Genomic DNA, 23,897 nt, shown 5'->3' with positions numbered 1-23,897 from the left:
AGAATCTTGTGATTAGTAAAAACAAAAGCTTTATAACTCCACATTAATTTATTTCCGTTTAAGATAATGTACTATGATTTATCAATTAATGTTTCGAATACCTGATAGGTACGTACCAATAGCCTATTTCCCATATGATAGAACCGTGTGGGATTATATTGTTGTGTAAGCTTTGTTCCATATGAAATTCAATATCCGGTAGAAACTTGCATACAAAATCGTATATCAGTGAAAGAAAATAGGCACAAGATAAAATCCACGACAGCGCTCTGTACTCACTAAACAGTTTGGTCTGTACCCTCGGTCAGCATACAGTGAAAGGTATTCAGAGACTCCAATGTGAATAAGGTAACTCAGAATCCCAGTGCCGTGTATATCTAAGACCCATTTTATTCACTTGATCTTATTCACCTGTTCTTGTGATTAGGTTTAACAGCCTGTATTTTGAGTATTTCACAGTCAATAGCAACAGCCTTTTAAGTTACTTCAGTTTGCATGATTAGCATTTCCTTGCCTGTGTCAAAAGATCGTAACTTGTTTTATAATACCCTTTTCGTAACCTTATTCTGTAACTTTAGATGTTTACACGACGGCAATTACTTTTTGAAAGAATAATTGTAGAGTAGGCGAAATACCGACAACGTTCGTCTGGTCATTTTTTCATTCAAACGTCATTATCTGTTATTCCTGTAAAGGTTTTAAAGGTCACACGTGAATGACAGAGGTAAGGGGCAGTGGCATAGCCCTATTGAACAGGGCAATGCCTCGGAGACTGAACATATATACATATGATCAGCATCCAAGCCTTCTTTCCACCCAAGCTAGGACCAAGGACGGCCAGGCGGTGGCTGCTGATGACTCAGCATATAGACCTATAGGCTTCCCCCCTCCCCGCCTCCTTAGCTCACAAGAATGGGGAGGTTGCGGTGACCAAAGAAACTCACGAGTTTTAGCAGGACTCAAACCCCAGTCTGGCGCCCACCAGTAATGGACGTTAATCTGTTTTTTTTTTTCTTTCTTTTTCTTTTGTGCATTTGTGTGTTGGGTCATTTGACTGGCCAGATGGTAAACATTTGATCCTTCTCTTCCTTTATATGTCTGACAAAGCTAAGATATCCGAAAAAAAATACTCTTCACTTAGGGGTTGATTATGGCACCGTAGTTTTTCCGTTGTTACTTTACACTTGGAGAGGCTAGAAGACTCTATAGCTATGGTAAGCTGATCCAGGCATAGACAGGGGACTGAAGCCCCCTCAAATTTGTGCAGAATCAAATTTTTGGTCAGAGAAGCCTGTGCAAGGGGACTATTCAACTGTCAGATAGTGTATGTTAACCCATTCCCTGATTGTTTATATATATATATATATATATATATATATATATATATATATATATATATATATATATATATATATATATATATATATATATATATATATATATATATATATATATATATATATAGAGTCTCTTCTACCCTTACCAAGAGGAAAGTAGCCACTGAAAATTTGCAGTAGTTAACCTCTTGAGAGAATAAGAATTGTTTGAAAATTATAGTTTTGTTAAGTGTATGAGGAAAGAATAGGCCAGATTATTCTGAGTATGTGTAGGCAAAGATGAAATAAGCCGTAACCAGAGAGAGGGATTCAATATAGTACTTTCTGGCCAGTCAAAGGACTCAATAACTCTCTAGTGGTAGTGTATCAACGGGTGGCTGGTGCCTTGGCCAACCTACTACTCATATATATATATATACATATATATATATATATATATATATATATATATATATATATATATATATATATATATATATATATATCTATATATATATATATCTATATATATATATATATATATATATATATATATATATATATATATATATATATATATATATATATATATATATATATGTGCGTATTCATATAATTGGCTAGATATACAAGCAAGATATTTTTCGGGCAGAGAGAGTTGCCCCCCCCCCCCCCCCCCCGGAGAACTGTTCCGTACGCTTACGTTTCTCAGGACAAACACTCCATAATCAAACCATTATTCTCTTGTCTTGAGTAAAACCATAGCCTCTGTACCATGGTCTTCCACTGTCTTGGGTAGAGTTCTCTTGCTTAAGGGTACACCCAAGCACACTATTCTTCTTTTCTTTATTTTCTTTCGTCGTTGGGATATTTTCCCTGTTACAGCCCTGGGGCTTATAACATCCTGCTTTTATTATTGTTATTATTATTATCATTATTACTTGATAAGCTACAATCCTAATTGGAAAAACAGGATGCTGTTAGCCCATGGGCTCCAACGGAAAATAACCCAGTGAAGAAAGGAAATAAGAAAAAATAGAATATTCTAAGAACAGTAAAATTAAAATAAATATTTCATATATAAACTATAGATAACTTTAACAAAACAAGAGGAAGAGAAATACGATAGAATATAGTGTGTCCTAGTGTACACTCAAGCAAGTGAACTCTAACCCAAGACAGTGGAAGCCCATGGTATAGAGGCTACGGCACTACCCAAGAATAGAGAACAATGGCTTGATTTTGGAGTGTCCTCCTAGGAGAGCAGCTAAAATCTCTTCTACCCTTACCAAGAGGAAAGTGGCCGCTGAAAGGTTGGGTGAAGAAGAATTGTTTGGTAATCTCAGTGTTGCCATGTGTATGAGGACAGAGAAGAATATGTAAAGAATATGCCAGATTATTCAGTATATGTGCAGACAAAGGGAAAATGAACTGTAACTAGAGAGAAGGATCCAATGTAGTATTGTCTGGGCAGTCAAAGGACCCCATAACTCCCTAGCGGTAATATGTCAATGGGTGGCTTAGCTAGTAATAATTGATAATAAGGGTATAAGTACCCTAAAACCTCTTCTAGATACCCGTTTTTCAATCAACAAACATTTTATAGAATGGAATATTTACTGTAGGTTATATATTCAGACTTGTGGGTGTGTCGAGCCCACCACAAACATTTGAAAGGTGTAATCCATGTGGAAAATTGGTTTAGTTTGAAAGCATTGTTAATAGATATGAGTTATTAGCACGAGTGGTAGGCTATGTAGAAATAATTGTATACAATTCTATATTAATTATTAGGTTTATTGTATCTTTGTAGACAGACTCTTATAATATATCCGCAAATGTAAAGAGAGCACAATGTGGAGACAACGAACTGACTGGTTGAATGACTGACTAAACAACAGAATTGAGGGCATTCATAGTTATTAGATTTATACATAGACATAGGGAACATACTAGAATCATACCGAAATCTGTGGACCCTTCTATATGTAGAGTTGTAAACAAACGATTGATCAGAAGGGTCACTGCGGTTCTGGAAACATCTTGGATGGTCTGTGCAGAGTATGCACAGAGATCATCAACATCCCTCTTTTTCTAAATTAAGATAAACAATTTATCTAACGATTAACATCAAACTATTAGTTACTTATCCTCAAGATCTAAATTTCGGTTTCTAGAAAAATTCTTATTATTTACAAAAGACATTTAGAGTAGCCTACATTAGACTTGCTCCTTTATATAAGTTAACTTTAATCAGTCCCTTTCCAGACATAGTTTTTCAGTTTTATTGGGGGTTTTCTTTACCTTTGAGGTCGTTTTACAGTCATTTGTTTTTCTGCTTGTCTTGCAGGTTTCAGGTTCCTCAGACTTCTCTACCTTGGACTTCCATACCGATTGGTTTCACTGAGGTGATAAGCATGATCAGGGTCACCGCGGGTCGTCTTACTAGGTATAGCAGTTTCATTCCTGAAACTCTGGTATTTGTCAGATTGCTTGAGATTGACCCTGACCCTGGTAGAGATGTGGAACAGGTTCTGGTTTAAATGTCCCAGATCTTGGTCTCAAATCAACTCGGTTTCTGACATAAGTTCCTCCATCCTGGCCTTTGATAACATATTTTTCATCTATTTGTTTTATGATTCTGCCTGCTTTCCAAGATCTCTCAGTATTAACATTCGTCTAGGACATATATTGATTAATGCAAAGCTTCATAGCTGTTTAGCTCCCTGGTTGTATGACTGCTTTATCATTAACTTTTGTTGCATCTTAGGGTTACTTATCTCCTCTTTTATCTGTTTCACAGGCAGTTGAGTCAATATTTTTCAGCCAAACATCGCTTCACCAAGACTGATAAATTCTTATTTTGGCATACTTCTCTGTATGAGTAGTGCAAGATACATGTTCGAAAACATTTCTTCATTAGGTTCTTGACTATTTTTTTTTTTTTGCAGTTTCAGCCTTTCCATTGCCTTGCTGGTGATAAGGTGATGACGTTTGGTGGTCAATTTCCCCTTCTTTTAAAGTTCTTGAATTTGCTATTAGTGAACTGTGAACCATTGTCACTCACCAAAGTCTTGGGTCTTCCAAAACTAACACACATCCTCTAGATTTTAAGAGTAACATTCCTTGCTATTGGAGATTTTAGGTACTCATATTCAATGACATTGGTAGTATAGTCAGCAACTATTAGATAGTCATGTCCTTCAAGCGCAAATAAATTGCATCCAATCTTGTGTCATGAGTGGCTCTATCCTGTTGGCTGGCTTCAGCTCTTGGAAACTTTAACACACATTCGCCATTCTTTCAACTTTTTTTGAGAATTCCAGGCCAATAAACATTTTCTCTTGCTCGCCTCATCCTTGCTTCTGGAGCATTGTGAAAAGGGTGCAGTAGATTTTTAATCACTGGACAATAACTTTTTGATATAAAGACGTTTTCACATTTATATATAATATAATTTTCATATGCAAATGTGTCTTGAAAATCAAAGAAATTTTTGGCTTCATCCATTAATTCGTGTCTAAACATAGGCCAACCATGTAGGATATAATCTATCAGTTGTTGAGAGAGTGGATCATTTGCAGTTGCCTCCTGGATTTCTTTCATCCTCTTGTCAGGTACATCTGGGGATGCAAATGAGCCAATTCTTAGGCCTGACGTATTGCCTTGCACTTCCAAGTAAGCTCGACTTAGTATATCTCCCAGATATAACTTATCTCCTTTCATCCATTCAGATTTAAAATCATCGCAAAAAATCCTCATCATCAGTGATTGAACTTTCTTAGTTGCCTAACTCAGTGGTTTGACAAAATAACTTCAAGTGGTTTATGGTCATTGTGGATTATCACCCTTCTGCTGAAGATATATTGATCTAACTTCTCTAACCTAAAGACTATTGCCAGAGTTTCTTTTTCGAAGCTGAGACCATCAATGTTCATTCAATCAGAGATTTCTTGAAGCATATTCTATTAGCCTTCCATCCTGGAGTACTATATCTCTTAGGCCCTTCTCTGAACTATCTAATTGGAGAACCAGTTCCTTGCCAGGATGGTAAAATGCAAGTACAGGTGGGTTGCACATCTGGTTTAGTCGCTTGAAAACTTGGTCACAGTCTTCAGACCCGACAAAATTAACCTTGCTCCTTGCCAACTCATGTATCGGTTCTAGGTCCTTAGCAAGGTTTAGAATGAAATGAGCTAAATACTATACCATACCAGAGACGATGAACTCTGGTTATATTTCCTGGATTCAGCATTTCTCAAAGGGCCCAAACTTTTTCCTTGATGGCCATAATACCGCCCTTTGTCAATATGTGCCCAAGAAATCAAATTTCACTCTGTTTCAGGTGCATTTTCTCTTGGTTCAGAATAATGTGCTTCTCCTTGCATTGTTGTAGCAGGTTGTCAAGATTCACTATATGATCTTTTTCGCTTCGTCATTAGTGGTTCCACATCCTAGCACAATATCATCAGCAACACAGGCAACACCATCCAAATCGACAAGTGCATGATGAAGTTTGTTTTAAAATATCTCGCTTCATACTCTTAGATCATATGGAAGCGTTGTCCATCAAAACCTTCCCAAAGGTGTTATCATTGTCATTAGTATTGAGGAGTCATAATCAAGTTTCATGTGTAAAAAGGCTTCTTTTATGTCCACTTTGCTAAAAATCTTTGTATTTAATAGCTTTAGTAGAATATCGTCGAAAGTCAGTAGAAGGCAGTGTTCTCGTTGTAGACTGTACTTAGCGGTTGAGGGTCGATGCAAACTCTCTTTTTTTCCCATTTGACTTCCTAACAGCTGCCATTTGGAAAACCCATTTAGTCTCGTTTTACAAATTCATTCTCTGCTTTGTTCACCTCTTTTTGTATATGAATAGGGATATTCCTGCATGGCAGTACCTATGTGGCCACTGCTTGGTCGACAGTCAAATAACTTCACCAAGAATCCCTAGCTCGTCATTTGCTTCGATATAGGCAACTTGGCATTTTTCTTCATTTATTGTCACAAAGCCCACTTTCTTACAGGTATCCAAGCCAAGGAGTGATTGCAGGTGATTACCAACAACAGAAAATAACGCTGTATGGTCTTCCTTAGTCTTAGAACTAGTCACCAGGTGTTCTACCTCTCCATAGTATTTTTATTCTGAGTTTTTCTACGTGTAGGCTAGAGATTCTGTGTATTTTTCTTCATTTGGTGTTTATGGAACTATTTTCAGGCAATACAGTAGACTATTGTACCGGGGCCAAGCAAAAATTTGACGTTGCAGTCATTGGCTCTCATCATTGTTATTGATCTGTCCTGTATATTTGGCCATATGTGGGACAGTTATTCTTGCCAAAATCATGATTTCGTCCACAAAATTGGCAGTCTTTTACCATCTTTTAATTTTGTGGCTTTACTACATTCGTCATCTCGAATTTCTACTTGAATTCTTCTACTCTCCCCTTTTGAATTTGCCCTTTTGCTGATCTTTGTTCACTTTCTTGACACATTTTTCCATTTAACATGAGTCATCAGTTCTTCATATGCCCGGAAAATATCGAAAATCTTCTTTAAATTTAAGTTTGATTCCCAAAGCAACAACTCTTGGAGCTTGCTTATTTAGAAGAATACAATCTTGTCGTGAATCATTCGGTCCGTAGGGAAATCTACTTGATTTAAGTAACTCTATCCAAAAAGAACTTTAAAAGGACTAGAATCTAACATTTTCAACATCCCATTGGTGTAATAAATTTGCACAAAGACATTCGAGAAACTTATAATATTATGCATAAGCCTACTGTATTTTCTTAACATATTTTGTTATTCCTCAGGCTATTTCTGTCGTATTGTTTTTCATTAATATAATTTTCGAGTCAATGTATTTATTAGTTGCCTCCTTTTATTGCCCCGAATACAATTTTTTTTTTAATCTCTTTGATACTGTCTTGATAATGCCCTCTGGTATATGGTTTTCATGTGAACTTTTTATCATCTGAGTTATGAATAAGACAATCTGCTTTCTTCTTACTCTGAGCTACTGGCTACCTGGTAAAGGAGACGTCTAAGGTTTATTATATACACACAACCACACACTCACACACACACACACACATATATATATATATATATATATATATATATATATATATATATATATATATATATATATATATATATATATACGTATGTTGACGCAAAGGGCATCGGTTAGATTTTACCGGTCGTTTCTATCTTGAGCTTTTAATTCAATACTTCTCCATTCACCATCTCCTATTTCATGCATCATAGTCCTCAGCCATGTAGGCCTGGGTCTTCCAACTCTTCTAGTGCCTTGTGGAGCCCAGTTAAACGTTTGCTGAACTAACCATCTCCATCTACCACTCACCATAATCTCATCCACATATGGCACTCGAGTAATCTCTCTTATAGTTTAATTTATAATCCTGTCCTGCCATTTAACTCCCAATATTTTTCTGAGGGTTTTGTTCTCAAATCTACTAAATCTGTTGAAGATTGTTTCATTGTCATACCATGACTCGTATCTGTACAGTAACACCAATCTCACTAAACTGATATATAGCCTGATTTTATATTATATTATATTATATATAATATAATATGATATATTATACTATATTGTAATATATATATATATATATATATATATATATATATATATATATATATATATATATATATATATATATATATATATATATATATATACACACACAAACAAACACACACACACATCCATCATCAGGCGTTACTATTCCACTGCAGAACAAAAGGTTGTGGTGGCCTACGTGGTAACATCCCTGATTGGTGATCGCAAGACTGGGGTTCGAGTCCTGCTCAAACTCGTTTGTTCACCACCCCTGTGAGCAAAGAATGGGCTTTGGGAGAGCCTATAGGTCTATCTACCTGGCCCTCCTTGGTCCTAGCTTGGGTGGAGAGGGGACCTGGGCGCTGATCATATGTATATGTATATGGTCAGTCTTTAGGACATTGGCCTCCTTGATAGGGCAATGTTACTGTCACTTGTCTTGTCTCTGCCATTCACGAGGGGTCTTCAAACCTTTAGACATGTCCTTACACTTCCGTTTGCTTATGGTCTTTCTCTACCAGTCCACACCCGCAATCTTTCTTAGTTCGTCAATCTAACATCCTCTCTTCCTTCCCCTGTTTCTTTTATAATCTCTATGGACCTATTCTGTTATTGTTAATGTCCATCTATTATCTGCCATTCTCATTATATATGTCCTGCCCATGTCCATTTCTTTTTCTCACATGTCAAAACATCCTCTACTTTAGTTTGCTCTCGTATCCATATTGCTCTTAATGTTATCCTCATCATTATTCTTTCCATTGCTCTTTGAATTGTAACTAGTTTATGTTCTAAGGCTTTTGTAAGACTGGTAGGACCCTCTGATTACATACTTTTATTTTTAGAGAAATTAGCATTTTACATTTCATAATCTAATTTTGTTTATGAAAAGCTCTCCATCCCACAATTATCCTTCTTTTGATTTCGGTATCATGTCCTGGGAAGTACTTATTGTCTGCCCTAAGTACGTATGCAGTATCTATTAACAATCTCCAATGATTCATCCATAACCCCTATTTGTTGTCTATCTGCATTTTCATTGAACATTATCTTAGTTTTGCTCATATTCTTTTTCAGACTTACATTTCTAATATCTTTATTCAAATCCTCTATAACCTTTTACAATTCCCTCCATAATTCACTATAACACACACACATACACACACACACACACACACACACACACATATATATATATATATATATATATATATATATATATATATATATATATATATATATATATATATATATATATATATATATATATATATATATATATATATATGTGTGTGTGTGTGTGTGTGTGTGTTATTTTTGTTTTTGGTAGTCACTGAAATTTAACTGTTAATTGCACGGTAGTCGCATATTATTGAATTCTAGTTTTGTGTACCCTTTTAGAAAGATTCTATTTGATTTTAGCTTGTGTGCTCAAACAATATATCTGAAACTTCATGATGTTTAAAATGATTTTGTCCCCAACTCCTTCACCGCTCATATTTATATCAAAATCCCCATATACAGTATGACATTTCACTCCTAATCGAATAAATTTAAACTCTGTACAAGTTAGATATCCTTATAAAAGTCGTAGGGTTATCCATCCCCTGAAATAATTAATTGTAAACGATGTCTCTAAGATAGCCCTCTAGAAAAAGAGGTAACGTGAACCTATTGATTTCTAACTAACCTTGCTTTAGCAAAGGGACGACACCGATCCTGATAATGAATGTCCTTGACCCACGTTACGTGTAAGAATAGCTAGCATCTTTAAATAGCTCTCTCTCTCTCTCTCTCTCTCTCTCTCTCTCTCTCTCTCTCTCTCTCTCTCTCTCTCTCTCTCTCTCTCTCTCTCTCACGTGTATAGATAGCAAGCCACATACTGTAAGTTCTGATTCGCCAGTACTGTTGGCACATAACTTATATCTTTATCTTGCTTATCTGCTCTGATTTCTGATGTTTGATGATCTATGCCATAATGGAAAAAATAGCTTACTAATAGGACTTAATTCTGTAATGTAGTTTAAAAACGATTGATTCATGAGCAGGTCAGTTGATAAGAAAAATGCTGATAATTACACACATGTTACATCATATTTTTCACTCTCTGTTTAACTACAACAACAACAACAACAACAATAATAATAATAATAATAATAATAATAATAATAATAATAATAATAATAATAATAATAATAATAATAATAATAATAATAATAATAATAATTATAGTAACGACAGCAATTTTATTACCAATCATCATCATAATTTCTTCTACGCCTATTGACGCATAGGGCCTGTTATATTTCGCAAGTCGTCTCTATCTTGAGCTTTTGAATCAATACTTCAGCATTCATCATCTACTTCACGCTTCATATTCATCAGCCATGTTAATTACCAATAGCAATGATAATAACAAATACAATAATAATAGTTAACTAAAAAAATCCAGTCATGCGTGTAAGTTTTACAACTGTAAATTCATAATTGTATTTGATCGGAAAAAAATGATCACGCTGTTCAGAAAAAAATTCCTTTTTATCCTTTTGCCAAATATCGACAGTGATAAAAATATCAGGCATAAAAAATTCCAATAACCCAATTATAATGACCTATATATTGAAAATAATCTAATTTGTAATTTTTGCTGCACCACACCTAAAAATTATCTTTTTTTTTCTTTTTAATAAAAGTGGAAACTATTAATTTTGACCTTTTAAATCATGATCTAAATATTTGATTCATATATAATCTAAAGCACTTTCATGTAATAAAATACAATGTCTTCAGGATGTACATGAGCAAAATGCAGATGGAACTTGTCTATTAATCAATAACTACCTTTTTTTAACAACATACTCCACAAAATTTTGGAAGTTAATTTAGCATTTTATCTCTATTAAAAGCTTAGCCGTCTACTGCTTCACCATGGAAGAGGGGAACGGAGCAGGGCATGTAAGGGCAGAAGCAGTCGTGACGGAAGTCCGATCAGAAACTCCATCGGTTAAAGGATTTACTCTTCGAGTCGACAACCCCCTTTTCAGTTTCAAACCTGGACAGTGGTATAGAAATTTGCAGTTATATGGTTTGTGTTAATCTTTTTTAAAATAAAAGGCCTATACCTAATCACCCTGCTACAGATAAAGGTACCGATAAATCACACTATACTCGATGCAGTGAGAAATAGACGACAGGGAATGACATTTGGTTTTAAACGGATTTCTCTATTGACCACCAGCTTGCGATCTTTCTCAAACACCACTCCATCTCCTTACCCTCTGTCTCTGTGTCCATTTCTCTCTCCCTATTTCTATATAAATGGATGCGTTTCAGAAATATAGAAAATTATTCCAACTTTTGTTCCACACTGTCACTGAGGTGAAATTCTAGGCGTATTTTCTGTATAAAAGCTTCCCCCATCATAAACGTGGCATATGAGAGGTTACACTCCCACTCTCGTATACTAGACGCTGCCGCTACACACTCTCACGATGGACCATTCCCCTGCTTCAAGCTCATCATATGACCACTTCATAACTTAGCTGAGACAGTTATCTACAACGGGAACAGGTACTCATTGGAAGAAATTGCAAATAGAGAGAGTGAATTTGTTTTTTGGAAATACTCCAATCTATATATATATATATATATATATATATATATATATATATATATATATATATATATATATATATATATATATATATATATATATATATATATATATAAGAGAGAGAGAGAGAGAGAGAGAGAGAGAGAGAGAGAGAGAGAGAGAGAGAGAGAGAGAGAGAGAGAGAGAGAGAGCAAGGGGAGGGATTGGAGATCGGGTCTGTGATCTGTGAAGACATGGCACCTGTGGTGGGAATCCCTTTGAAAGCAGGTGGCTTCCCATATCGTCCACATATCACTGCGTTGAGTATAGGCAAATGGCCACCACAAAGAAGCATTTTTCATTTAAGGGGTAAACTTTTATGTGTAAACTGATGAGTATTATAATTTATGCAGTCATCCAGAAAGAAAGAAAAATGCTTTCATTAAGAACATTACCATTTAAGGATTCTAGTAAGTGTTTCGTAAATTTGACACTATCAGGTCATACTTGACCATGTCATTGGCCCAGACGGTGCCAAACTAAAAATTATTTTGTTTTAAAAGAGATATTACGAAACCTTCCTTCGTATGGTACGCTAGATATTTTCCGCTAAAACTCCATCAAATTTCCTTTGACGACTAAATCTTTTCACGCGATTCTAGTTTGATCTTAGAAGCAAATTATTGTCAGAGCATTAATTAGTTAGTAAATGATTGATAGTATGAGGCTAATACAATTTAAATCCTAAACTGTGAATATATTATTGACACAAATCCAAGTTGTCACTTTGCTAATGTTTACTGACAAATACTGTATTTACAATAATAAATGAAAATGAAATGGAAAAAAAAACTTGATCTATAGTGGTAAATTTCTTGTCCCGTAACAAATTCGTTGATGTTCAATGCGCCATTCCTATAGAGACTAATGTTCTAGAAATTCTATGGCAAATTCAGGATGCCCTAGTCAAGAATCAAATCTGTAGGCTGTATGTAAGTATAGAGACATATTGTAGATAGCCACGCATTTTTCGAAGGAACCAGCGACATGTGTCCCTGAACTGCATAAAGAAATGCTCTTTATCAACTGACGATAAACATGTCTCATAACCACAAGGATGATACAGGAATCGGGAGTACAGGTTATGTTGATAGGTTCCCGAATAGGGAAAGAGGATGGAGGAGAAACTCTTCATTTTTGGTTCCAATACTCTGCTAACCGCCTAATGCCGAAGTCTCGTGTGTGAATTAAAAAGATGGCGAAAGGCCTATGGCTTAGCACGATGACACAAGGCGAAGAAACTTGAAGATTTTAAGCCTTGGAAAACCATGATAAACTAGAATAGGCATTCAATAGAGTGCATGTCTTTGCCAAAGCCACATATAAATTGAATTATACCCCTTTTGGCACTAGTTTCATGCAATTCGGATAACAATTGACTATGATATAGCAAAAAGACGTTCTGGTCATTGTTTGCTTTAACCATTGACCCAATCATTCCGAAAATATAATCAAATTGTCCTTGGATCACGGCCAATAGTCCCACCAAATTTCACGAGATTTGCCCACGATAGAGCAAAAAGACATTTTTGACCTTTTTGTAACCTTGACCTTGATAATGTTGTATATCTTAGGATAGGCAATTGAATTATGCACATATTGACAATAGTTTCATGCAAACCGGATAAAAATTGGCTATATAGCATTTTTTTAAATCTTGACCTTTGACCCAATCGCTCTCAAATCACAAGATAAGCAATTGAATTATGCTCGTTACCTTGACATGCATGAAAACTTATTTTTAATATCTAGAAGGGGCCAGTTGTCAAGACTGTAGCTATAAGTTAAAATGGGGTTTAACCTCCAATCAGATTTTCTTTGTAAAAACAATAATCATATTAGGTTGCTCAAATCTATTTTTGAAGTTTGTAATCCATTGAAGAATCCAATTATCCCTGACAGAGGTCCCTTCCCCAAAAAGTTGTACCTTTTTAAATTGTATTTTTTTTTTCACGTTGGCTTACTCTTACGCTTTCCATGTAAAACTTATTTAAAAGTTTAATATAAAAACAGCAGCCTTGTTTACCTCTATCTCTTCTATTACTGCAATTTATACGGATAGAAGTATTTATTAAGTATCCTATCTGAAAAAAATTTATGTGGTAAATTACAAGTTTATAAAACTCTGGTTCCTTTCTTACTTCACATTGTTTGTCGGAGGTTTTCATTTGCAATTCAGTACACACGTGCCTGTACATAGGATCATCAATTTGTTATAAACTGGCTTCTTTTCTTTCCAGGGTTGATCTGTTTATCCCGGGGATTGAGACTATTGGTGGTTACTCGATGTACTCCAGTCCCAAACAACTCGTTGAACAGAGAACCATAGAACTAGCCATTAAGTACTCTGACTGGCCTCCTACGTCCTGGATGCACTCTCAAGTAAGAGATATTCAAGTTTACAGTTTTCACAGCTAAAACTGAAATTACTCTCTAAAATAACAAACTATTTTTCTTTCGTACTTACAAGCTTATGATGATAAATGACTGGTAATGTGATGCACATTTGGGGAATGGTCACGACTGTGGTTCTATCAAGGATTACTAATATAAATGGTAGCTTATATATAATTTTATTGCTAAACACAAGATTTCCGTCGAAAGTCAGTCAGCTTAGAGATTAAACCATGGAATATTTGAAAGGTAAAGTTTTACTAACGTTTCGTATCCTGTCAATGACTTTATGAAATGTGCGTCTGGTGTCATCCAAAGTCTACTTGAATTCTGATGTTTATCCTCAACACATGGAAGTTAACCGTGACATGACAATATTCTTATTCTATGTACTGTAGTCTTCCACAAACTTTTATTAAGGTATTGTCAACTACTGGAGATTAATGCGATATTTCTGAAAGAACGAAGGGTGACTATATTAAAAGTAATATTTTTACACCACATGGTGTGACAAGGCAGAATAACCTTTTGTAACAGAAGCCTTAGACATCAGTGTATGATTCCGCTTCATAGAGAAGTTACTTCTTCGCTTTATTCTTTTTCATACTTCCTTTCTTCATCACCTTTTTTATTCATCTTCATATTATTATTATTATCAATGTGAATAGAGGGCATATTATCGTGGAACTTTCCACACCAGCCGCCAAAGAATTTATTTACCAAGTAACAAAACAGAAGATAAAAACTGTATATCTCCCTTATACAGTAAAGAGCAAGTGTCTGGTTATATATAGTGTGTGTATATATATATATATATATATATATATATATATATATATATATATATATATATATATATATATATATATATATATATATATATATATATATATATATGTATATATGTATATATATATACATATGAATGTGTGTATACTGTATATACCCACTCACGCTCAGCTCTCCATGTCCCACGGGTAAAGGAGAGAGGAAGTAGTCGTCACCGGTGAAAGGGGGTTGCTTATTTGTGTGCATATATATCTGAATATTTAGCTGTCATTTTTGACGGGTTACATACGCTAATATATATATATATATATATATATATATATATATATATATATATATATATATATATATATATATATATACATATATATATATATATATATATATATATATATATATATATATATATATATATATATATATATATACACACACAAACGATAATAAATGCGCAGCTAGTTGCTAAATTAATTGTTTTTAATATGAATAAATGTATTTGCTAAATTATGCCTTTAGTTAAGAAATCTCTAATTCCTTCACATGACACAATCTTTAGGCTTAATCATGCACCCAGCGTGGGACAACTAAATTTGAAACCACAGAGATGACCTAGATGCTATAAATAGCGCATGAGTAGGACAACAGTTAATTAAGCAAGGCAAATTATAGTGGACTGAATGACAAGCCATTCTGATTAAGTATTATGAATAGTATATAATTTTTAATTACGTTGCATAAAATTGCATGCGTACCAAGTAGGCCGATTAGAAATTATACTCTTTCAAATGCAGTGAAGATTTTCTTTCTCTATTTGGAATGCGTTGTATTTTTAGGCTTCTTGTTTATAATCAGCTTTAGAGTCGTCGATTATCATTCTCAGGCATTTTATGGCTTACAAAGAGTTTCAGTTATTACCCCTTCCTCACCGAAATGTGGCGAGGGTATTGTTTTTGCTAGATTTATTTGTCTGTGTTTGTCTGTCGTTAGTTAGCAACTTCATGGAAAAACTACATGACCGGTTTAATTGACATTTGACAGGAGAGATGCACTATGGGACACTTAAGATCCAATTAAAATTTGGATGTCATGTGGTCAAGGTCACAGTGAACCGTATGGTCAGGATAGATTTTCAACTATGATTCTGACAAATATCCGATTTACTTGAAATCAAAAACAAAATCTTCATTTCCCGGTGCTAAAAATAAAATTCTTTATATCAAAATAGTTAAAATGCATAGTTTTGAAGAATAGTGGGCTTAAAATTCAAAGGGGTCGAATTTTCAAGGTCACATAATTTCAGTGGGCTATAACTCAAACGAGTACATATACACACGCGGATAATATTATTGACAGATACAAATCTACATATGGGTTTTCAAATTACACCTTCTGTGGCCTTGAAAGGTCAAAGTTAGCATCATGTGATTTCAACAAGTTCAGAATAAATTTCGTTTAATATTATTGACAGTTACTGCAACTCTACGAAACATTAGAGCAGTGGTAGTGTTTTATAAATGTTTCACTGAAATTCCATAGCACACCCTTCCCTACATGCGCTCATCATCACCACAATTCTTGGGTATTGCAGTTCCGGTTTCCAGAACCATTTACAGATTTTTTTTTCCCGTTAAAATTGGCTTTCTCCAACTTTTTCTCAATGAACAATCTTGTTTGAGTATTTATCTGTTCAAATTATTGAAAAATAATGATAGAAACTACTGCATATTAGAATTCTTACTACAAAATATAATTTTTTTTCAGCACATAAGAGAAAATTCCAATTATAAGTTCCTAAAGTTATGTAAACCAAAATACTTATTATCTTTTTAGTGCAAGGTTACTTCGAAGGTAGAAGTCTGCGTTGGTGGCAACGTCTACTACGACCCTCTAGAAGAAGACCAGGAAGGGACCCATGACCTGCTGCTCATAGCTGGAGGAGTTGGGATAAATCCTTTGGCCTCTATCTATCGTTATGCAAACGATCTACAGAAGTCGTTTGCGAAGAATAAGACAGGATATCTTCCCGGAAAAGTGTCCCTTTTAAGCTCTGTTAAAACCAAGGAAGACCTACTGTTTAAGGTAAGGTAAATTGTCTGTCGTTTGCAGTAATATTTCAGTCTGATTACCAATATTACACTACGTCGGGTTTAATCCGTTCTTGGATGGGTGACCATAAAGAAATGCCAGACGCCATCGTGACATAAGATCTACATTCAGCATGAATAATCCACCCCCAAAATAATTATCAGAGACCGGATGAGTAATGCTTTATGGAACCACTGCCTCTCAGGTGAAGAGGATTAATGTGTATCAGAATACGAAAAAAAATAGTCACACACACACACACACACACACACACACACATATATATATATATATATATATATATATATATATATATATATATATATATATATATATATATATATATATATATAAATTTATTATTAAGTAAAACTTTGTAAGACCAAGAAGAGTTCGTGAAATTCTTATTGACAATATTAGTATAAGGTTTTCGTCACAAGCACGACCAATAAAGGCCTCAGACATATCCTTCTACACGCGTCTGTTTATGGTCTTCATATGCCAGTCTAAACCCGCTAATTTTCTTAGCTCGTCAATCCACAGTCTTCTCTTCCTACACCTGCTTCATTTGCAATCTCTAGGGACCCGTTCTGTTATTCTTCTTGTTCATCTATTATCTGTTAATCTCATTACATATCTTGCCCATGTTCGTTTGTTTTTCCAACACATTGTTCGAATATTCTCTAATTTAGTTTGCTCATATATCCATGTTGCTCTTTTTCGATATCTCAATGTTATTCCCATCATTATTCTTTCCATAGCTTTTGAGTTGTAACTAGCATATGTTCTAATCTAAGGCTTGAATAAGGCTCCCAGTTTTTTATGCATAAGTTAATACTGGTAGGACCATCTCATTCAATACTTTTCCTTTTAAAAAGAGTGACATTTTACTTTTCGTAATCTCAATTTGTGTACCAAAGGCTCTCCAGCCCATGCTTAGTCTTCTTTTAATCTCGGTCTCATGTCTTGGGAAACACTTACATGTACCGTCTGTCCTAAGTATGCAAATTCATTAACAATCTCTAGAGGTTCTTCAATAACCCTTTGTCTCTATTGTCTCTGAATTTTCATTGAAAATTATCAGAGCTTTACTGATATTAATTTTCAGTCATACATTTCTGCTTTATCTATTTAAATCTTCTATCATCTTTTGCTATTATCCCATGATTCACTAAATAGAACTACTGTATGTAATCTGCAAATATTAACTTGTGAAGATATTGCCCATTAATGTCAGTACCTATATTTTCCCAATCTAAAATGTTAAAAACTTCTTCTAGGCATTCTATTAATGATTCAGGAGAGATAGAGTCTCCTTGTCTAACTCCTTTCTCAATCAGAATTTTCTTACTATAAGTAGTTTTAAGATTGTTGTACTTCTCGTATAGAAATCTTCAAATGTTCCAATATAAGATTTATCTATTCTTTGTCTTTGCTGAGCTTTCATTACTGCTGAACTTTTGACAGAATCAAAAGTTTTCTCATAGTCTATAAATGTCATACATAGTGGTTTGCCATACTCTGTTGATTTTCCCATTCGCTGGTTAATTACACGGATATGGTCAGTTGTCGAATACCCATTTATAAAACCTGCCTGCTCTCTTGGTTGACTGAAGTCTAGCTGTCATTCGATTCAGCCTTATATAATCTTTGTAAATATCTTATATAATAATGACATTGAAATTTATGGGTGGTAATTTTCAGGTCTTTGTACCTCCTATTTTGTGAATTAGCATAACGATAAAGGTTTCCAAGCTGTAGGTATAGAGTATTCTTGCAGACATATGGTGTTAAGTTCAGCGGGTTTTACTACTGTGAAATCTCCTCCTTCAATCAAATCAATTGTTAAGCCATCTTCTGCTGCTTTGCCTTTTTTCGTGCCTTTTAATGCTTTTTTTATTTCTCCTACTGTTACGTTTGGTACCAGCTCAGGTGTTACATTATTTCTATTGGCAAAGGTATTTCTTATATCAGTAGGCCCTATTATATAGCATTGTAAAGAAATCCTTTGCAATTTAAAATACATAAAAGGTTAAGAGTAATTTTAGGACACGTATTTTTTGCTCTCTGTGACTTTGTTACTTTTATTTATCGTTTCATATGATTTTTATTTTCAACAGCCGTTGTTAGACTCAATTTCCAAAGAAAACCCTCAAATGGACGTCAAGTATTTCGTAACCCAGGAGCAGTCTGGAGGACTTTCGGATATTAACTGTAAGTTTGAAGTTAATACTGATATATATATATATATATATATATATATATATATATATATATATATATATATATATATGTGTGTGTGTGTGTGTGTGTGTGTGTGTGTGTGTGTGGTTGTTTGTGTGTGTTACTTTGATAAAGATGTTAAATTTGTGTGAGATGCAAATTATTTTAAAATCATAGCGTAGTTGTAGAAGAATGGGGATATTTAGCATATGGTATGAATATGATATTTGTAAATAGGTTTTATATTGAGAAACTGAACCCATTATTTTAAAGTACTATCTGCAATAAAATATTGTCGACAAGGAAATTTGAATGAAAGGAAAATGAGCCGAACTTTTGGTATTTTATCAAGCACACAAAAACATTATGTATATTAATACGACTAGCGAATTACGTAAATTCCTGAGCTCCCAAACTCACCTGCTATATATTACGTAATTTAAGACACAATAAAAAAAAATACCTCCGAGCTCTGAGAATAATACGTAACTCCCAGACGATAATACATATGAACAGTGAATATCTAAAGGTCTCTTTACTTTACACTCAAAACCAAACTGGGTGATTACTTTACTTTTAACGGGAACTATTCTTAAATCAACCTCTTACTTCTTTTATCAGTAAGGGGATCCGAGCAAAGCACTGAGAAAAGTATGGGTGATCGAAATAGTACACACTTTACAGAAATAAATAAATTCTCTAAGAAATAAAAAATAAAAAAAAAAACATAAAAAATAAATCACTCAAAATATTAAATCTGAACTAAACCTTAGATCAAAACGAAAAGAAAACCACTTGAAAAAAATTATACAATCATTTGTTTCACTAGAAACTAATTTATGAAAATATTTAGTTTTGGCAGTTAATGAAAAAAGCTGACACTTTAGCACTAAAGAAAATAATCAAATTACATTTACATATACTTAACTGATGCTGTTATGTCCTTTGGCTCAAACAAGATTACTGAACGGTTAAGCAAAATAAACACACTTGACTGGTTAACGTAATCTCACAAGGCCAGTTACAAAAATTTATACTATGATATGTGCTTACATTAACACACAACACTTTTAACTTAGACACACAATAATATCACCAATATTTGAACAACCCTATACACTGTATATTTTGGAAAGAAATCACTATTCACGTTGGAGAGGAAAACACTATTCACGTTTGAGAGGAGTTATGTAGTGGCTGGAGAGAGGGCTGGCAGACGTTGGCTCTTTCAAAGGGATAGGCTGGATCTCTTCTGTGTCCTATGCGTGGTTAGGTCCTTATATATATCTTAATTCACTCAAGAAATTTCTAGTAAATCATTCTCGTAGCGTACGGGGCATGGCTTTAGCGGCGTAAGGTTGCCAACTTAGCAATTTGAAGAAGGGGTGCCAACATTGCATGTGAGGCAACTCTCTCTCTCAGCTAACTCCACCCACCTCCTCTCATAACATTAAAAAAAAAGAATAATTTTTAGTCTAGAATTTTCATATCCCTTCCAACCACGTGGAAACATGATGCAACCCCTAGCATGTGTGTCATACAGCATACCTTTTAACAAAGTTACATACGACTTCGTAACGAAGGTACGTGAAATGAAAATTTAATTTGTTAAAATAACATAAATTTACATATATGAAACTTAATGAAAATACAATTAAAGGAATGAGGACAGTCTTATGTAATTTACATACATTACTTAATCCTAAGCGAGTGGAACTCACCTTACGAGCTGGCTATACATCTCTTAAATACACAAATAAAATATGTGAATAAAATATTTTACTCTCATGAATACCAGCTTCGTAAGATGATATATATATATATATATATATATATATATATAATATATATATATATATATATATATATATATATATATATATATATATATATATATATATATATATATATATATATATATATATATATGATAGGTATTAATCCCCTTTGAAGGGGCTGATACGAGAAGGTTACAACCCTCTGGTGGGTTGCTAGTTCCACTAAGTTTACCTTGACTCCAGCAGATGCAGATATGAATTTGCAGCATGGTGAACTCATGGAGGACAAGCCAGGGACAATTCCATATATAGCAATGTGATCAAAGTACCAGACCCCTCAGCCTAATGATCCCTAACCTGATTACACCTTCATTAAATGGATGGTAGGGTTACCAAATCCACATACTGGTTATATATATAAATATGATAATTTAAGACATTTAATCGTGATTTATATTTATTCGTATAAACTGTAAATACCTCTTAATATCGAATTCGCTCTGCCTCGGGATCAGACACCGCAGGGGAAATTAACTATAGGATAATATTTTTAGTCGGCCAGGGATTCGAACCCAGACCACGTCGAAACTGGGGTTACAATGACTCCCTTCTTTACCATATAGGCTATATAGCGTGGGTTTTGTTGTAAACATATAACCATACGACACTTGAACTAAACAATGTACCTAACCAGTACCTTGCACACCTGTTTCTGCAGACGGTCGGATAACGAATGACGTACTAAAGGCCGCCCTGGAGAAACTCGACCGGAAGTCGCTGAAGGCGTTTGTCTGCGGACCGGAAACCTTCATCGACGACGTTGAGCGGCACCTGTGGAATAACGGCGTAACTGGAGATCAGATCTTTTACGAGCGCTGGTGGTGACTGGATTATTTTATGGAAAATCCTTATTTGCGTCTAAACTTCTCAGGAAGAATTTATATGTGAAATGATTTTCCTAACATTACCTGATAACATAAATCAAACTAATAAAATAGGATTTATGATATTTCTACTGTAGTTGTTTACCTGTATTTTCATTAGAATATATTGTACTCCAATTAACAAATATTGGAATAACTTATAAAATTTCCATTAGGCCTAGATATACTTTTAGCTTTGACATGCTCAAGAACCTTACAAGCACTAGAATATAAAATACATACTGATTTAAAAAGTCTGTTTTGTTAATTCCTCGAGTGTTTCAAAATATGGCTTTGCAAACATATATTCGGCACACTAGTGTCATATATATATATATATATATATATATATATATATATATATATATATATATATATATATATATATATATATATATATATATATATATATATATATATAATCATCTCCTCCCACGCCTATTGACGCAAAGGGCTTCGGTTAGATTTCGTCAGCCATCTTTATCTTGAGCTTTTAAATCAATACTTCTCCATTCGTCATTTCCTACTTCACGTTTCATAGTCCTCAGCCTTGTAGGTCTGGGTCTTCCAACTATTCTAGTGCCCAGTTGAAAGTCTGGCAAACTAACCTCTCTTGGGGAGTGCGAAGAGCATGCCCAAACCATCTCCATCTGCCTCTCACCATGATCTCATCCACATATGGCACTCGAGTAATCTCTTTTAAAGTTTCATTTCTAATCCTGTCCTGCCATTTAACTCCCAATATTCTTCTGAGGGCTTTGTTCTCAAATCTACAAAATCTGTTGGATACTGTTTCATTGTCATATCACGACTCATGTCCATACAGTAACACTGATCTCACTAAACTGATATATAGCCTGATTTTTTTTATAATATCAGGCGATTTGTTTTCTAAAATTTGTTTAACCTAGCCATTGTCTGACCTGCTTTTTTCAATCTTTCATTAAACTACAATTTTAAAGACCCTGTATTAGAGATTACAGTTCCCAAATATTTAAACGATTCTACCTCATTAATCCTTTCTCCTTCCGATGATATTTCATCTTCCATTGCACATTCCATTCTCATCATCTCTGTCTTTCTTCTATTTTTATTAAGACCAACTTCCTGTGATATTTCATGCATTCTGGTAAGCAAGCATTGCAAATCCTGTGGTGTTCCGCTAACAAGGACAGCGTCATCAGCATACTCTAGGTCAGCTAACTTCCTATTACCAATCCAGTCCAATCCTTCTCCACCATCTCCAAATGTTCTATGCATTACAAAATCCATGAGGATAAACAACATAGGTAACAACACATTCCCTTGGAGTGCTCTACAGTTCACAGGAAATTCATTTGATAAGACTCCACTAACATAAACTTTGCACTTACTATGCTCATGAACAGACAATCAAATTTACATATTTATGGGGAACTCCATGATAATGTAGGACTCTCCACAAAATTAGCCGGTGCACACTATCAAAGGCTTTTTCATAGTCTATAAATGCCATCAATAGTGGATTCCTATATTCTACACATTGCTGTAAAACAGGTCTTATAATGAAAATTTGGGTCAGTACAACTTCTACGTTTTCTAAATCCCGCTTGTTCATCTCTCAGGTTTTCATCAATCTTTCTCTTTAGCCTCTATAGAATAAGTAAACTATATATTTTCATGACAACTGACGTAAGTGTGATGCCTCTGTAATTATTGCAATCAGTCAGATCTCCTATTTCTGCCATTTTCACCAACACTCCTAGTTCCCATTCGTCAGGCTTTGTCTCTCCATGCCACATTCTACAAAATAATCTTTTAAGTATTCTGGGAGTCACTTCATTTTCAGCCAATATCATCTCAGCAGTTATTCCATCGTATCCCGGGGCTTTCCATCTCTTGAGTTTTTTTTAAGAATAGCTTCGACTTCAAACACACTGAATTCATTCATGAGAACATCAAGATCTTCCTCAGCTTCAGGTATATTAATCAAATTATTCCCTTCATATCTCTTCATAACCTCACTAAAGTATTCCATACAACGTTGCCTTTCTTCATCCTCGGTTGTTATAACAGATCCATCTCTCTTTTTGATGGGTACATGCTTCTTCTTCTTTGCCCCAGTAGCAATTTCATTAATAATTCTATGAGAAATTCTTACACCAT

General features: G+C 34.4%; 1 protein-coding gene across 1 annotated transcript; it reads left to right on the top strand.

The window, feature by feature from the left end:
- Nucleotides 1–172: 172 nt before the first annotated feature.
- On the top strand, nt 173–21,985 carry LOC137645013 (oxidoreductase NAD-binding domain-containing protein 1-like). Its single transcript, XM_068377876.1, has 6 exons — nt 173–348; nt 10,815–10,970; nt 13,801–13,942; nt 16,574–16,822; nt 18,949–19,042; nt 21,548–21,985. The coding sequence occupies exons 2-6, from the start codon at nt 10,837–10,839 to the stop codon at nt 21,712–21,714; spliced, it is 786 nt and encodes a 261-aa protein (XP_068233977.1). The 5' UTR covers nt 173–348; nt 10,815–10,836; the 3' UTR covers nt 21,715–21,985.
- Nucleotides 21,986–23,897: the final 1,912 nt, after the last annotated feature.

Source organism: Palaemon carinicauda, chromosome 8 (assembly GCF_036898095.1).
Source record: "Palaemon carinicauda isolate YSFRI2023 chromosome 8, ASM3689809v2, whole genome shotgun sequence".
Lineage (NCBI taxonomy): Eukaryota > Metazoa > Arthropoda > Malacostraca > Decapoda > Palaemonidae > Palaemon > Palaemon carinicauda.
The sequence above is the reverse complement of the archived record's forward strand: the minus strand, read 5'-3'. Positions and strand labels throughout refer to the sequence as shown.